General features: G+C 56.8%; 1 protein-coding gene across 1 annotated transcript in view; it reads right to left on the reverse strand.

The window, feature by feature from the left end:
- Nucleotides 1-2313: 2313 nt before the first annotated feature.
- LOC144488748 (suppressor of tumorigenicity 14 protein homolog) overlaps nucleotides 2314-17412 on the reverse strand; it is a gene marked incomplete at its 3' end in the record, with an annotated part of 32137 nt that continues 17038 nt past the window's right edge. Inside the window, exons 2-5 of the mRNA XM_078206849.1 lie at nucleotides 14991-15156; nucleotides 11138-11292; nucleotides 6530-6600; nucleotides 2314-2492 (exon numbers count right to left, since the gene is read on the reverse strand). Coding sequence (XP_078062975.1) covers nucleotides 2314-2492; nucleotides 6530-6600; nucleotides 11138-11292; nucleotides 14991-15153 — 568 coding nt within the window. The remainder of the gene's footprint in view (nucleotides 2493-6529; nucleotides 6601-11137; nucleotides 11293-14990; nucleotides 15157-17412) is intronic.

Below are 17412 nucleotides of genomic sequence, written 5' to 3' on the forward strand. Positions count from 1 at the left end.
GTGAGGAACATTGTCAGAGGCTACAGAAGGATATAGATAGGCTGGAAATTTGGGCAAGGAAATGGCAGATGGAGTTCAATCCTGATAAATGCGAAGTGATGCATTTTGGTGGGAATAATGTAGGGAGGAGCTACACGATAAATGGAAGAACCATAAAGGGTGTAGAGACGCAGAGGGACCTGGGTGTGCAAGTCCACAGATCTTTGAAGGTGACGTCACAGGTGGAGAAGGTGGTGAAGAAGGCATATGGCATGCTTGCCTTTATAGGACGGGGCATAGAGTATAAAAGTTGGGGTCTGATGTTGCAGATGTATAGAACGTTGGTTCGGCCGCATTTGGAATACTGCGTCCAGTTCTGGTCGCCACACTACCAGAAGGACGTGGAGGCTTTGGAGAGAGTACAGAGGAGGTTTACCAGGATGTTGCCTGGTATGGAGGGGCTTGGTTATGAGGAGAGATTGGGGAAACTGGGGTTGTTCTCCTTGGAAAGACGGAGGATGAGGGGAGACTTAATAGAGGTGTATAAAATTATGAAAGGCATAGATAGGGTGAACGGTGGGAAGCTTTTCCCCGGGTCGGTGGTGACGTTCACGAGGGGTCATAGGTTCAAGGTGAAGGGGGGGAGGTTTAACACAGATATCAGAAGGACATATTTCACACAGAGGGTCGTGGGGGCCTGGAATGTGTTGCCGGGCAAGGTGGTGGAGGCGGACACACTGGGAACGTTTAAGACTTATCTAGACAGCTATATGAACGGAGTGGGAATGGAGGGATACAAAAGAGTGATCTAGTTTGGACCAGGGAGCGGCGCGGGCTAATTGTTCCTGGTTTCTCGTTTCAAGGCTTCATTCTACGATCATCTTGCTGGTGCCAGTACAGAGCGAGACTGCGGATAGTTGGGAACCTGTCTCGGGGGCAGGGGATTCATATGGTGTTCGTGGAAGTGGAAATGACTAGGGTTGGGAAGCATTTTCCGATCGGGGCCATTGTGATCTCCTGGACTCGTTTCGATCGCCTCAGGGGGTCGGAGAGGAATTTCCCAGATTTTTTTTTCCCCATATTGGCCCTGGGGTTTTTCACTCTGGGTTTTCGCCTCTCCCTGGAGATCACATGGTCTGGAATGGGGGGGTGGGGGTAAGTTAATAGGTTGTAATGAACAAAGCATCGTAGCTGTGAGGGACAGCTCGGTGGATAGGATATTAGTATGTAGATAGGCTGGAAAATTGGGTGGGGATCCTGGATTCAGGATTCAATCCTGGACTGGGGAGCGGCGCGGGCTTGGAGGGCCGAAGGGCCTGTTCCTGTGCTGTATTGTTCTTTGTTCTTTGTTCTTTGTGTGTGGGACCCGTACCCCAGTGAGAGTCAGTGTGTGTGGAACCCGTACCCCAGTGAGAGTCAGTGTGTGAGGAACCCGTACCCCAGTGAGAGTCAGTGTGTGTGGGACCCGTACCCCAGTGAGAGTCAGTGTGTGTGGAACCCGTACCCCAGTGAGAGTCAGTGTGTGTGGGACCCATACCCCAGTGAGAGTCAGTGTGTGTGGAACCCGTACCCCAGTGAGACTCAGTTTGTGGGACCCGTACCCCAGTGAGAGTCAGTGTGTGTGGAACCTGTACCCCAGTGAGAGTCAGTGTGTGTGGAACCTGTACCCCAGTGAGAGTCAGTGTGTGTGGAACCCGTACCCCAGAGTCAGTGTGTGTGGGACCCGTACCCCAGTGAGAGTCAGTGTGTGTGGAACCTGTACCCCAGTGAGAGTCAGCGTGTGTGGAACCCGTACCCCAGTGAGAGTCAGTGTGTGTGGAACCCGTACCCCAGTGAGAGTCAGTGTGTGTGGAACCCGTACCCCAGTGAGAGTCAGTGTGTGTGGAACCTGTACCCCAGTGGGAGTCAGTGTGTGTGGGACCCGTACCCCAGTGAGAGTCAGTGTGTGTGGAACCCGTACTCCAGTGAGAGTCAGTGTGTGAGGAACCCGTACCCCAGTGAGAGTCAGTGTGTGTGGGACCCGTACCCCAGTGAGAGTCAGTGTGTGTGGAACCCGTACCCCAGTGAGAGTCAGTGTGTGTTGAACCCGTACTCCAGTGAGAGTCAGTGTGTGAGGAACCCGTACCCCAGTGAGAGTCAGTGTGTGTGGAACCCGTACCCCAGTGAGAGTCAGTGTGTGTGGAACCTGTACCCCAGTGAGAGTCAGTGTGTGTGGAACCCGTACCCCTGTGAGAGTCAGTGTGTGTGGAATCCGTACCCCAGAGTCAGTGTGTGTGGGACCCGTACCCCAGTGAGAGTCAGTGTGTGTTGTGGGGTGTAAACTCTGGTACCTACGGGAAGCTGATGCAGAGGTGATGGTGAGATCTTTGTACTGGACCGAGCTCCGAGATTCTTGGACGGTTTTCCGAAGGATCCCGGTCAGCGCGTCCTCACTGAATTTGGGGAGAACATCCTTCTGTTCTGAGGGAATCTCGAACTTTGCCATGTAATAGGCCATCAGATTGGAACCCTCACTGGCAGAGCGAGAGAGAGAGAGGCGTCAGGGAACACAAACACAATTCACACACACTTTCCCCACCCCGCAACACAGCAATCCCAATATCTCCCACAGTCACTCACACATCAGCCCGAGGTCCCTCTTGGAATGTCGGAAACACAGCAGCCAATTCACACACAACAACATCTCTCAGACTGCAATGTGTCACTGAATAATTCCACCGGCCTATTTTACAGCAATGGTTGTTGTGGGATAAATACGTTTCCCAAAACACCGGTGCAGCACTCCCTCAGCACTGACCCTCTGACAGTGCGGCACTCCCCCAGCACTGACCCTCTGACAGTGCGGCACTCCCTCAGCACTGACCCTCTGACAGTGCGGCACTCCCTCAGCACTGACCCTCTGACAGTGCGGCACTCCCTCAGTACTGACCCTCTGACAGTGCGGCACTCCCTCAGCACTGACCCTCTGACAGTGCGGCACTCCCTCAGTACTGACCCTCTGACAGTGCGGCACTCCCTCAGTACTGACCCTCTGACAGTGTGGCACTCCCTCAGTACTGACCCTCTGACAGTGCGGCACTCCCTCAGTACTGACCCTCTGACAGTGCGGCACTCCCTCAGCACTGATTCTGACAGTGCGGCACTCCCTCAGTACTGACCCTCTGACAGTGCGGCACTCCCTCAGTACTGACCCTCTGACAGTGCAGCACTCCCTCAGTACTGAACCTCTGACAGTGCGGCACTCCCTCAGCACTGACTCTCTGACAGTGCGGCACTCCCTCAGCACTGACCCTCTGACAGTGCGGCACTCCCTCAGCACTGACCCTCTGACAGTGCGTCACTCCCTCAGTACTGACCCTCTGACAGTGCGGCACTCCCTCAGTACTGGCCCTCTGACAGTGCGGCACTCCCTCAGTACTGGCCCTCTGACAGTGCGGCACTCCCTCAGCACTGACCCTCTGACAGTGCGGCACTCCCTCAGCACTGACCCTCTGACAGTGCGGCACTCCCTCAGTACTGACCCTCTGACAGTGCGGCACTCCCTCAGTACTGACCCTCTGACAGTGCGGCACTCCCTCAGCACTGACCCTCTGACAGTGCGGCACTCCCTCAGCACTGACCCTCTGACAGTGCAGCACTCCCTCAGCACTGACCCTCTGACAGTGCAGCACTCCCTCAGTACCGACCCTCTGACAGTGCAGCACTCCCTCAGTACTGACCATCTGACAGTGCGGCACTCCCTCAGCACTGACCCTCTGACAGTGCGGCACTCGCTCAGCACTGACCCTCTGACAGTGCGGCACTCCCTCAGCACTGACCCTCTGACAGTGCGGCACTCTCTCAGTACTGACCCTCTGACAGTGCAGCACTCCCTCAGCACTGACCCTCTGACAGTGCGGCACTCCCTCAGCACTGACCCTCTGACAGTGCGGCAATGACCCTCTGACAGTGCGGCACTCCCTCAGCACTGACCCTCTGACAGTGCGGCACTCTCTCAGTACTGACCCTCTGACAGTGCAGCACTCCCTCAGCACTGACCCTCTGACAGTGCAGCACTCCCTCAGTACTGACCCTCTGACAGTGCAGCACTCCCTCAGCACTGACCCTCTGACAGTGCAGCACTCCCTCAGCACTGACCCTCTGACAGTGCGGCACTCCCTCAGTACTGACCCTCTGACAGTGCGGCACTCCCTCAGCACTGACCCTCTGACAGTACGGCACTCCCTCAGTACTGACCCTCTGACAGTGCAGCACTCCCTCAGTACTGACCCTCTGACAGTGCGGCACTCCCTCAGCACTGACCCTCTGACAGTGCGGCACTCCCTCAGTACTGACCCTCTGACAGTGCGGCACTCCCTCAGCACTGACCCTCTGACAGTGCGGCACTCCCTCAGCACTGACCCTCTGACAATGTGGCACTCCCTCAGTACTGACCCTCTGACAGTGCGGCACTCCCTCAGTACTGACCCTCTGACAGTGCGGCACTCCCTCAGTACTGACCCTCTGACAGTGCGGCACTCCCTCAGTACTGACCCTCTGACAGTGCGGCACTCACTCAGCACTGACCCTCTGACAGTGCGGCACTCACTCAGCACTGACCCTCTGACAGTGCGGCACTCCCTCAGTACTGACCCTCTGACAGTGCGGCACTCCCTCAGCACTGACCCTCTGACAGTGCGGCACTCGCTCAGCACTGACCCTCTGACAGTGCGGCACTCCCTCAGTACTGACCCTCTGACAGTGCGGCACTCGCTCAGCACTGACCCTCTGACAGTGCGGCACTCGCTCAGCACTGACCCTCTGACAGTGCGGCACTCGCTCAGTACTGACCCTCTGACAGTGCGGCACTCCCTCAGCACTGACCCTCTGACAGTGCGGCACTCGCTCAGCACTGACCCTCTGACAGTGCGGCACTCCCTCAGTACTGACCCTCTGACAGTGCTGCACTCCCTCAGCACTGACCCTCTGACAGTGCGGCACTCGCTCAGCACTGACCCTCTGACAGTGCGGCACTCCCTCAGTACTGACCCTCTGACAGTGCGGCACTCCCTCAGTACTGACTCTCTGACAGTGCGGCACTCCCTCAGTACTGACCCTCTGACAGTGCGGCACTCGCTCAGCACTGACCCTCTGACAGTGCGGCACTCCCTCAGTACTGACCCTCTGACAGTGCGGCACTCACTCAGCACTGACCCTCTGACAGTGCGGCACTCCCTCAGTACTGACCCTCTGACAGTGCGGCACTCCCTCAGCACTGACCCTCTGACAGTGCGGCACTCCCTCAGTACTGACTCTCTGACAGTGCGGCACTCCCTCAGTACTGACCCTCTGACAGTGCGGCACTCCCTCAGCACTGACCCTCTGACAGTGCGGCACTCCCTCAGCACTGACCCTCTGACAGTGCGGCACTCCCTCAGTACTGACTCTCTGACAGTGCGGCACTCACTCAGCACTGACCCTCTGACAGTGCGGCACTCACTCAGCACTGACCCTCTGACAGTGCGGCACTCCCTCAGTACTGACCCTCTGACAGTGCGGCACTCCCTCAGCACTGACCCTTTGACAGTGCGGCACTCGCTCAGCACTGACCCTCTGACAGTGCGGCACTCCCTCAGTACTGACCCTCTGACAGTGCGGCACTCGCTCAGCACTGACCCTCTGACAGTGCGGCACTCGCTCAGCACTGACCCTCTGACAGTGCGGCACTCGCTCAGTACTGACCCTCTGACAGTGCGGCACTCCCTCAGCACTGACCCTCTGACAGTGCGGCACTCGCTCAGCACTGACCCTCTGACAGTGCGGCACTCCCTCAGTACTGACCCTCTGACAGTGCTGCACTCCCTCAGCACTGACCCTCTGACAGTGCGGCACTCGCTCAGCACTGACCCTCTGACAGTGCGGCACTCCCTCAGTACTGACCCTCTGACAGTGCGGCACTCCCTCAGTACTGACTCTCTGACAGTGCGGCACTCCCTCAGTACTGACCCTCTGACAGTGCGGCACTCGCTCAGCACTGACCCTCTGACAGTGCGGCACTCGCTCAGCACTGACCCTCTGACAGTGCGGCACTCGCTCAGCACTGACCCTCTGACAGTGCGGCACTCCCTCAGTACTGACCCTCTGACAGTGCGGCACTCGCTCAGCACTGACCCTCTGACAGTGCGGCACTCGCTCAGCACTGACCCTCTGACAGTGCGGCACTCGCTCAGCACTGACCCTCTGACAGTGCGGCACTCCCTCAGTACTGACCCTCTGACAGTGCAGCACTCCCTCAGTACTGACCCTCTGACAGTGCGGCACTCGCTCAGCACTGACCCTCTGACAGTGCGGCACTCGCTCAGCACTGACCCTCTGACAGTGCGGCACTCGCTCAGCACTGACCCTCTGACAGTGCGGCACTCGCTCAGCACTGACCCTCTGACAGTGCGGCACTCCCTCAGTACTGACCCTCTGACAGTGCGGCACTCGCTCAGCACTGACCCTCTGACAGTGCGGCACTCGCTCAGCGAGCTCGGTTGGAGATTTGAATCGCGCTCCCTCCGCTCCGTACCTGTAGTCAATCACTCGTGAATTCACAAAGTACGAGGACAGTTCCCCTGCATTCAGACACGTGGTGTTAATCTGGAATAAAAACAGAGACCGTTACACCGTGCCGTCGGTGTTACCGTGCCGTCGGTGTTACCGTGCCGGCGGTGTTACCGTGCCGTCGGTGTTACCGTGCCGGGGGTGTTACCGTGCCGTCGGTGTTACCGTGCCGGCGGTGTTACCGTGCCGGGGGTGTTACCGTGCCGGGGGTGTTACCGTGCCGGGGGTGTTACCGTGCGGGGGGTGTTACCGTGCCGGGGGTGTTGCCGTGCCGGGGGTGTTGCCGTGCCGGCGGTGTTACCGTGCCGGGGGTGTTACCGTGCCGGGGGTGTTACCGTGCCGGGGGTGTTACCGTGCCGGGGGTGTTACCGTGCCGGGGGTGTTACCGTGCCGGGGGTGTTACCGTGCAGGGGGTGTTGCCGTGCCGGGGGTGTTACCGTGCCGGGGGTGTTACCGTGCCGGGGGTGTTACCGTGCCGGGGGTGTTACCGTGCCGGGGGTGTTACCCTGCCGGGGGTGTTACCGTGCCGGGGGTGTTGCCGTGCCGTCGGTGTTACCGTGCCGGGGGTGTTACCCTGCCGGGGGTGTTACCGTGCCGGGGGTGTTGCCGTGCCGGGGGTGTTACCGTGCCGGGGGTGTTGCCGTGCCGGGGGTGTTACCGTGCCGGGGGTGTTGCCGTGCCGTCGGTGTTACCGTGCCGGGGGTGTTACCGTGCCGTCGGTGTTACCGTGCCGGGGGTGTTGCCGTGCCGTCGGTGTTGCCGTGCCGGGGGTGTTACCGTGCCGGGGGTGTTACCGTGCCGGGGGTGTTACCGTGCCGGGGGTGTTACCGTGCCGGTGGTGTTACCGTGCCGTCGGTGTTACCGTGCCGGGGGTGTTGCCGTGCCGTCGGTGTTGCCGTGCCGGGGGTGTTGCCGTGCCGGGGGTGTTACCGTGCCGTCGGTGTTACCGTGCCGGGGGTGTTACCGTGCCGGGGGTGTTACCGTGCCGGAGGTGTTACCGTGCCGTCGGTGTTACCGTGCCGGGGGTGTTACCGTGCCGGGGGTGTTACCGTGCCGGGGGTGTTACCGTGCCGGGGGTGTTACCGTGCCGGGGGTGTTACCGTGCCGGGGGTGTTGCCGTGCCGGGGGTGTTATCGTGCCGGGGGTGTTACCGTGCCGGGGGTGTTACCGTGCCGGGGGTGTTACCGTGCCGGGGGTGTTACCGTGCGGGGGGTGTTACCGTGCCGGGGGTGTTGCCGTGCCGGGGGTGTTGCCGTGCCGGCGGTGTTACCGTGCCGGCGGTGTTACCGTGCCGGGGGTGTTACCGTGCCGGGGGTGTTACCGTGCCGTCGGTGTTACCGTGCCGGGGGTGTTACCGTGCCGGCGGTGTTACCGTGCCGGGGGTGTTGCCGTGCCGGGGGTGTTACCGTGCCGGGGGTGTTATCGTGCCGGGGGTGTTACCGTGCCGGGGGTGTTACCGTGCCGGGGGTGTTACCGTGCCGGGGGTGTTACCGTGCCGGGGGTGTTACCGTGCCGGGGGTGTTACCGTGCCGGGGGTGTTACCGTGCCGTCGGTGTTACCGTGCCGGGGGTGTTACCGTGCCGGCGGTGTTACCGTGCCGGGGGTGTTACCGTGCCGGGGGTGTTACCGTGCCGGGGGTGTTACCGTGCAGGGGGTGTTGCCGTGCCGGGGGTGTTACCGTGCCGGGGGTGTTACCGTGCCGGGGGTGTTGCCGTGCCGGGGGTGTTACCGTGCCGGGGGTGTTACCGTGCCGGGGGTGTTACCGTGCCGGGGGTGTTACCGTGCCGGCGGTGTTACCGTGCAGGGGGTGTTGCCGTGCCGGGTGTGTTGCCGTGCCGGGGGTGTTACCGTGCAGGGGGTGTTGCCGTGCCGGGGGTGTTACCGTGCCGGGGGTGTTACCGTGCCGGGGGTGTTACCGTGCCGGGGGTGTTACCGTGCCGTCGGTGTTACCGTGCCGGGGGTGTTACCGTGCCGGGGGTGTTACCGTGCAGGGGGTGTTGCCGTGCCGGGGGTGTTACCGTGCCGGGGGTGTTACCGTGCCGGGGGTGTTGCCGTGCCGGGGGTGTTACCGTGCCGGGGGTGTTACCGTGCCGGGGGTGTTATCGTGCCGGGGGTGTAACCGTGCCGGGGGTGTTGCCGTGCCGGGGGTGTTACCGTGCAGGGGGTGTTATCGTGCCGGGGGTGTTGCCGTGCCGGGGGTGTTGCCGTGCCGGGGGTGTTACCGTGCCGGGGGTGTTACCGTGCCGGGGGTGTTACCGTGCCGGGGGTGTTACCGTGCCGGGGGTGTTACCGTGCCGGGGGTGTTATCGTGCCGGGGGTGTTACCGTGCCGGAGGTGTTACCGTGCAGGGGGTGTTGCCGTGCCGGGGGTGTTACCGTGCCGTCGGTGTTACCGTGCCGGGGGTGTTGCCGTGCCGGGGGTGTTACCGTGCCGGGGGTGTTACCGTGCCGGGGGTGTTACCGTGCCGGGGGTGTTACCGTGCCGGGGGTGTTATCGTGCCGGGGGTGTTACCGTGCCGGGGGTGTTACCGTGCCGGGGGTGTTACCGTGCCGGGGGTGTTACCGTGCCGGGGGTGTTGCCGTGCCGGGGGTGTTACCGTGCCGGGGGTGTTACCGTGCCGGGGGTGTTGCCGTGCCGGGGGTGTTGCCGTGCCGGGGGTGTTACAGTGCCGGGGGTGTTGCCGTGCCGGGGGTGTTACCGTGCCGGGGGTGTTGCCGTGCCGGGGGTGTTACCGTGCCGGCGGTGTTACCGTGCAGGGGGTGTTACCGTGCCGGTGGTGTTACCGTGCAGGGGGTGTTGCCGTGCCGGGGGTGTTACCGTGCCGGGGGTGTTACCGTGCCGGCGGTGTTGCCGTGCCGGCGGTGTTACCGTGCTGGGGAGGTGGGGGTGGGGATACTCCCCCCCCGGGTTGTTGTTGCTGGAACCGTGTACAGGAGCCGGGACGTTGACTGGTCGTGGGGTCTCCTCGCCCTGCCCCTGAGAATGGGATTTCCCAGAGTCCCCGTGCCTCCACGCCCCCGGGACCCGCGACAGCTGAGTGATGTCAGAGCGACCCGAGGCTCCGCCGCCACGAACGGCCAGCGAATTACAGCCCCCATTACAGACCGGGACTCTCCACAGGCCACTCCACGGCGGGGCAGTCTCATCAAAGGGCGGGCACGAAAACGGCAGAAATTTGTGTCGGATGTTTTGGGCGACTTGTGAATCGAATCTTACCGCACGTTGTCAAACATAATCTTCCCAGTCTCGAACGTACCGGCAGGGGGCGGCGGGCGGCGCCTGAACTGCTCAGAAGCAGCAGGGGGCGCAATTACAACTGCCGTGGATCAGCGATGGGCACCACCCAACCGCCCGGAGCGAACAGGGCCGAAACCAGACCCCCCCCCCTTCCCACCGATACAGCGTGTTACAGTCCGTTACACACCAACACAGAGTGTTACAGTCTGTTACACACCGACACAGAGTGTTACAGTCTGTTACACACTGACACAGTGTTACAGTCCGTTACACACCAACACAGAGTGTTACAGTCTGTTACACACCGACACAGAGTGTTACAGTCTGTTACACACCGACACAGAGTGTTACAGTCTGTTACACACCGACACAGAGTGTTACAGTCTGTTACACACCGACACAGAGTGTTACAGTCCGTTACACACTGACACAGAGTGTTACAGTCTGTTACACACTGACACAGAGTGTTACAGTCTGTTACACACCGACACAGAGTGTTACAGTCCGTTACACACCGACACAGAGTGTTACAGTCTGTTACACACCGACACAGAGTGTTACAGTCCGTTACACACTGACACAGAGTGTTACAGTCTGTTACACACTGACACAGAGTGTTACAGTCTGTTACAAACCGGCACAGTGTTACAGTCTGTTACACACTGACACAGAGTGTTACAGTCCGTTACACACCGACACAGAGTGTTACAGTCTGTTAGAAACCGGCACAGTGTTACAGTCCGTTACACACCGACACAGAGTGTTACAGTCCGTTACACACCGACACAGAGTGTTACAGTCTGTTACACACCGACACAGAGTGTTACAGTCTGTTACACACTGACACAGTGTTACAGTCCGTTACACACCGACACAGAGTGTTACAGTCTGTTACACACTGACACAGAGTGTTACAGTCCGTTACACACCGACACAGAGTGTTACAGTCTGTTAGAAACCGGCACAGTGTTACAGTCCGTTACACACCGACACAGAGTGTTACAGTCCGTTACACACCGACACAGAGTGTTACAGTCTGTTACACACCGACACAGAGTGTTACAGTCCGTTACACACCGACACAGAGTGTTACAGTCCGTTACACACCGACACAGAGTGTTACAGTCTGTTACACACCGACACAGAGTGTTACAGTCCGTTACACACCGACACAGAGTGTTACAGTCCGTTACACACTGACACAAAGTGTTACAGTCTGTTACACACTGACACAGAGTGTTACAGTCTGTTACGCACTGACACAGAGTGTTACAGTCTGTTACACACCAACACAGAGTGTTACAGTCTGTTACACACTGGCACACAGATCACTGACCACTTGTTCGAGTTTCTCCGCGAGCTCCTTGAACTCGGTGGAGTCCGGGATTTCCAGCTGGCTACTGTACGGGACGCTGGCCAGAGTGAGATGTCCACTGTAGATTCGGACTGCCTTCCCATCCTGCCCCCCGGAATCGTCTCCGTTAGACCCAACTGAACAGAGAGAGACAGAGAGACAGAGACAGTGAGAGAGAGACAGAGAGAGACAGAGAGAGAGAGACAGAGAGAGAGAGACAGAGAGAGAGAGACAGAGAGAGACAGAGAGACAGAGAGAGAGACAGAGACAGATAGACAGAGAGTCAGAGAGAGACAGAGAGAGAGAGACAGAGAGAGCGAGACAGAGAGAGAGACGACAGAGAGAGGGAGGCAGAGAGGGAGGCAGAGAGGGAAGCAGAGCGGGAGACACAGAGAGAGAGACAGAGAGGGAGAGACAGAGAGGGAGAGACAGAGAGGGAGAGACAGAGAGGGAGAGACAGAGAGGGAGAGACAGAGAGGGAGAGACAGAGAGGGAGGGGCAGAGAGAGAGAGGCAGAGAGAGGGAGGCAGAGGGAGAGAGGGAGGCAGAGGGAGAGAGGGAGGTGGAGAGAGGGAGGCGGAGAGAGGGAGGCGGAGAGAGGGAGGCAGAGAGAGAGAAAACATATCAATTCAAGTTTGCACCCATTCCATTTTATAGACATGCCGTCGAAGCAAAGAATCTAGAAGCAGGAGGAGGCCATTCGGCCCTTCCAGCTGCTCCGCCATTCATTTTGATCATGGCTGATCATCGAATTCTATATCCTGATCCCCCCCTTCCCCCCATATCCCTCGATCCCTTTATCCCCAAGAGCGAAATCTAATTTCTTCCTGAAATCACACAGCGTTTTGGCCTAAACTACTTTCTGTGGGAGTGAATTCCACACATTCACCACCCTCTGGGTGAAGACATTTCTCCTCCCCTCAGTTCTAAAAGGTTTACTCCTTATCCTCAAACTATGACCCCTAGTTCTGGACTCCCCCCACCATCGGGAACATTCTTTCTGAATCTACCCTGTCTAACCCTGTTAGAATTTTATAAGTTTCTATCAGATCCCCTCTCACTCTTCTAAACTCCAGTGAATATAATCCTAACCCACTTAGTCTCCCCTCATCTGACAGACCTGCCATCCCAGGAATCAGCCTGGGAACGCTATGACGATAGTGTTGTCATAAATATAAATCTATATATTTTCTTTAATGTTTATGGGGAAGGTTTAAAAATTCAGATTTATTCTAAAGGCAGTCGGTATGTCTGGTAAACATTTAACTCCAGGATGTAAAAGCAAGTTAACAAAACTCATTTCAGCTCGGAACAGGTTACTGAGATTGAGCAAATGGACTTTTGTTTGGACAGGCTATCCCTCCGGAGGTTGATTGACAGGGACATGTGGTTGGCGTGCAAAGTGGGGTGGTCTGCAAGGAGGGAGAGCGGCAGTTCTAGCCGTGAGTCTGCTGAAGACAGGGTCCTACAAGGCACACATTCTCTCTGAAAGCTTCAGGACTGTTAACACAATTTATAGCAAGTACACCCATGGGTGCTAACTGTATTTAATGTTCTACATCTCTAAATGCCTGTGGATCCTGAGAAACATAATCTACAGGCATTTAGAGATGCAAGGACTGATTAGGGACAGTCAGCATGGCTTTGTGAGTGGAAAATCATGTCTCACAAATTTGATTGAGTTTTTTGAAGGGGTAACCAAGAAGGTAGATGAGGGCAGTGCAGTTGATGTTGTCTACATGGACTTTAGCAAGGCCTTTGACAAGGTACCGCATGGTAGGTTGTTGCATAAAGTTAAATCTCACGGGATCCAGGGTGAGGTATCTAAATGGATACAAAATTGGCTTCTTGACAGAAGCCAGAGGGTGGTTGTAGAGGGTTGTTTTTCAAACTGGAGGCCTGTGACCAGCGGTGTGCCTCAGGGATCAGTGCTGGGCCCACTGTTATTTGTCATTTATATTAATGATTTGGATGAGAATATAGGGGGCATGGTTAGTAAGTTTGCAGATGACACCAAGATTGGTGGCATAGTGGACAGTGAAGAAAGTTAACAGGAGTTGGGACGTCTTGTTGAAGTTGTACAAGACATTGGTAAGGCCACACTTGGAATACTGTGTACAGTTCTGGTCACCCTATTATAGAAAGGATATTATTAAACTAGAAAGAGTGCAGAATAGATTTACTAGGATGCTACCGGGACTTGATGGTTTGAGTTATAAGGAGAGGTTGAATAGACTGGGACTTTTTTCTCTGGAGCGTAGGAGGCTGAGGGGTGATCTTATAGAGGTCTATAAAATAATGAGGGGCACAGATCAGCGAGATAGTCAATATCTTTTCCCAAAGGTAGGGGAGTCTAAAACTAGAGGGCATAGGTTTAAGGTGAGAGGGGAGAGATACAAAAGTGTCTGGAGGGGCAATTTTTTCACACAGAGGGTGGTGAGTGTCTGGAACGAGCTGCCAGAGGTAGTAGTAGAGGCGGGTACAATTTTGTCTTTTAAAAAGCATTTAGACAGTTACATGGGTACGATGGGTATAGAGGGATATGGACCAAATGCAGGCAATTGGGACTAGCTTAGGGGTTTTTAAAAAAGGGGTGGCATGGACAAGTTGGGCCGAAGGGTCTGTTTCTATGCTGTAAACCTCTCAGAGTCTAAGTGGCTTTTTAGGTCTGTAAGCGGAAAGTTGCTTGTTTGGAACTGAAACAGTGAGAGGTTAGAAATTAAAATCGGTTCCTTTACATTTTCAAATATTGTTCATCTGTTCATAATTAAACTGCTTCAGTTGTTACATTTTCTCAGTTATGTTTAAACTGTGTTCTTAAATGAAGTTTGTTTTACGCTAAATTTGTCGTTGGAATTACTCCTGGAGTGAAGCATTCTGTCCCTCCTGAGAGATCTCCTGTACAAACAAAAGTCCATTTGCTCAATCTCAGTAACCAGTTCCGAGCTGAAATGAGTTTTGTTAACTTGCTTTTACATCCTGGAGTTAAATGTTTACCAGACATACCGACTGCCTGTAGAATAAATCTGAATTTTTAAACCTTCCCCATAAACATTAAATAAACAATATTTAGATTTATATCCATGACAACACGACCATCACAGCTTTCCCAGGCTGATTCCCGGGATGGCTGGTCTGTCATATGAGGAGAGACTAAGTGGGTTAGGATTATATTCACCGGAGTTTAGAAGAGTGAGAGGGGATCTCATGGAAACTTATTCCAAAATAAATAATTTGTTGGGGTCTTGCCTGGTGTCCTAATGTAACTTGGGATTCTTGGGGTACCCCATACACCCCAGCCCCAGTGGAGCCCATTCAGTCCATCATCCCTGTGTTAATATCCAGTTCGCCCCCAACTCTCTCCCCCGCTCTCCCTGTAAATTTTCCCCCTTCCAGTATTTCCCCAATTGCCCCTTTTGAAAGTTGCGATTGAATCAGCTTCCAGTGCCCTTTCAGGCACCGCCTTCCGGATCACAACAACTCGCTGTGTGTCCAAAATAAAATTCTCCTCATCTCCCCCCCCTCTGGTTCTTTCCCCGATTCTCTTCACTCCGTGTCACCTCCGGTTACCGAGCCTCCTGTCACTGGAAACACTTTCTCCTCATTCACTCCATCCAAACCCCCCCTCCCCCGCACCACCCCGTACCCCCCCCCGCACCCCCCCCGTACCCCCCCCGTAACCCCCCCGCAACCCCCCCCGCACCCCCCCGTAACCCCCTCCCCCGACCCCCCCCCCCCCTCCGCCCCGCCCACATTCTCTGCAGGGTCACGCCCTTCTCATTGACGGGGTGCTGGTCCACGGGGAGTGGGTGGGGACGGAAGGGGCTGCGTTTACCTGTAAAATACCAGTACAGCACCCCGCCAATCGCGGCCAGGATCAGCAGGGAAACAACGACAGCTGTGACGATCACCGCTACACGAGGCCCCTTTCTCAAACGCTTCTTACGGGGGGAGCTGGAGTCTGGGAGAAATGATGTTTCCATATGCGCCTCGGTCATACCCTGTGGGAACCGAGAGACAGAGAGAGAGATGGAGAGAGGGAGAGAGGGAGAGAGAGAGAGAGATGGAGAGAGGGAGAGAGAGAGAGAGAGAGACAGAGACAGAGAGAGGAGAGAGAGGGAGACGGAGAGAGGGGGAGACGGAGAGAGGGGGAGACGGAGAGAGGGGGAGACGGAGAGAGGGGGAGACGGAGAGAGGGAGACAGAGAGGGAGACAGAGAAGGAGAGACAGAGACAGAAACAGAGAGACAGAGAGGGAGACAGAGAAGGAGAGAGAGAAGGAGACAGAGGAGAGAGAGAAGGAGGGAGAGAAGGAGGGAGAGACACAGAGACAGAGATGGAGAGACAGAGAGAGAGAGAGACGGAGAGAAAGACAGAGACAGTGACACAGAGAGAGAGAGAGACCATCATTAAATAGGCAGCAATGACCAAGATCACATCCGTACCCCAGTGAGAGTCAGTGTGTGTGGGACCCGTACCCCAGTGAGAGTCAGTTTGTGTGGGACCCGTACCCCAGTGAGAGTCAGTGTGTGTGGGACCCGTACCCCAGTGAGAGTCAGTGTGAGTGGGACCCGTACCCCAGTGAGAGTCAGTGTGTGTGGGACCCGTACCCCAGTGAGAGTCAGTGTGTGTGGGACCCGTACCCCGTGAGAGTCAGTGTGTGTGGAACCCGTACCCCAGTGAGAGTCAGTGTGTGTGGGACCCGTACCCCAGTGAGAGTCAGTGTGTGTGGGACCCGTACCCCGTGAGAGTCAGTGTGTGGAACGCGTACCCCAGTGAGAGTCAGTGTGTGTGGGACCCGTACCCCAGTGAGAGTCAGTGTGTGTGGGACCCGTACCCCAGTGAGAGTCAGTGTGTGTGGAACCCGTACCCCAGTGAGAGTCAGTGTGTGGAACGCGTACCCCAGTGAGAGTCAGTGTGTGTGGGACCCATACCCCAGTGAGAGTCAGTGTGTGTGGGACCCGTACCCCAGTGAGAGTCAGTGTGTGTGGGACCTGTACCCCAGTGAGAGTCAGTGTGTGTGGAACCCATACCCCAGTGAGAGTCAGTGTGTGTGGAACCCGTACCCCAGTGAGAGCCAGTGTGTGTGGGACCCGTACCCCAGTGAGAGTGAGTGTGTGTGGGACCCGTACCCCAGTGAGAGTGAGTGTGTGTGTGGGGGGGGGGTGGGGGGTAATGTGTGTACCACATTGGGGGGCTCTATTGCACTGTCCAGTGTGTGTGGGACCCGTACCCCAGTGAGAGTGAGTGTGTGTGGGACCCGTACCCCAGTGAGAGTCAGTGTGTGTGGGACCCGTACCCCAGTGAGAGTCAGTGTGTGTGGGACCCGTACCCCAGTGCGAGTCAGTGTGTGTGGGACCCGTACCCCAGTGAGAGTCAGTGTGTGTGGGACCCGTACCCCAGTGAGAGTCAGTGTGTGAGGGACCCGTACCCCAGTGAGAGTCAGTGTGTGTGGGACCCGTACCCCAGTGAGAGTCAGTGTGTGTGGAACCCGTACCCCAGTGAGAGTCAGTGTGTGAGGGACCCGTACCCCAGTGAGAGTCAGTGTGTGTGGGACCCGTACCCCAGTGAGAGTCAGTGTGTGTGGAACCCGTACCCCAGTGAGAGTCAGTGTGTGTGTGGGGGGGGTGGGGGGGTAATGTGTGTACCACATTGGGGGGCTCTATTGCACGTGTTTGAAGCAAGATGTCTGTCGTTTCTTCATTTCTGTCCAAAGTATGTTTCCGTGCGATAACGTTATCTTGCTGCCTTTTGACCTGTACAATCATTCTTATCAGAATCCTCAATCATAATTGTCACAATATTGTTCCCGTCATTATTCAGTGATATTGCAGCCTTGTCTCTCAGTCCATGGCACGGACTCTGACCCTCGGTGTGACCCCGATAGGGTCGTAGAATCTTAGTATCTTCGAATCCCCACAGCACAGAAAGAGGCCATTCGGCCCATCGAGTCTGCACCGACCACAATCCCCAACCAGGCCCTACCCCCACATCCCTACATATTTACCCACTAATCCCTCTAACCTACGCATCCCAGGACTCTAAGGGCAATTTTTAGCATGGCCAGTCCCTCTAACCCGCACATCTTTGGACTGTGGGAGGAAACCGGAGCACCCGGAGGAAACCCACGCAGACACGAGGAGAATGTGCAAACTCCACACAGACAGTGATCCAAGTCGGGAATCGAACCCAGGTCCCTGGAGCTGTGAAGCAGCAGTGCTAACCACTGTGCTACCGTGCCGCTCACAACTCCCTCCC

Source organism: Mustelus asterias, unplaced genomic scaffold (genome assembly GCF_964213995.1).
Source record: "Mustelus asterias unplaced genomic scaffold, sMusAst1.hap1.1 HAP1_SCAFFOLD_1837, whole genome shotgun sequence".
Lineage (NCBI taxonomy): Eukaryota > Metazoa > Chordata > Chondrichthyes > Carcharhiniformes > Triakidae > Mustelus > Mustelus asterias.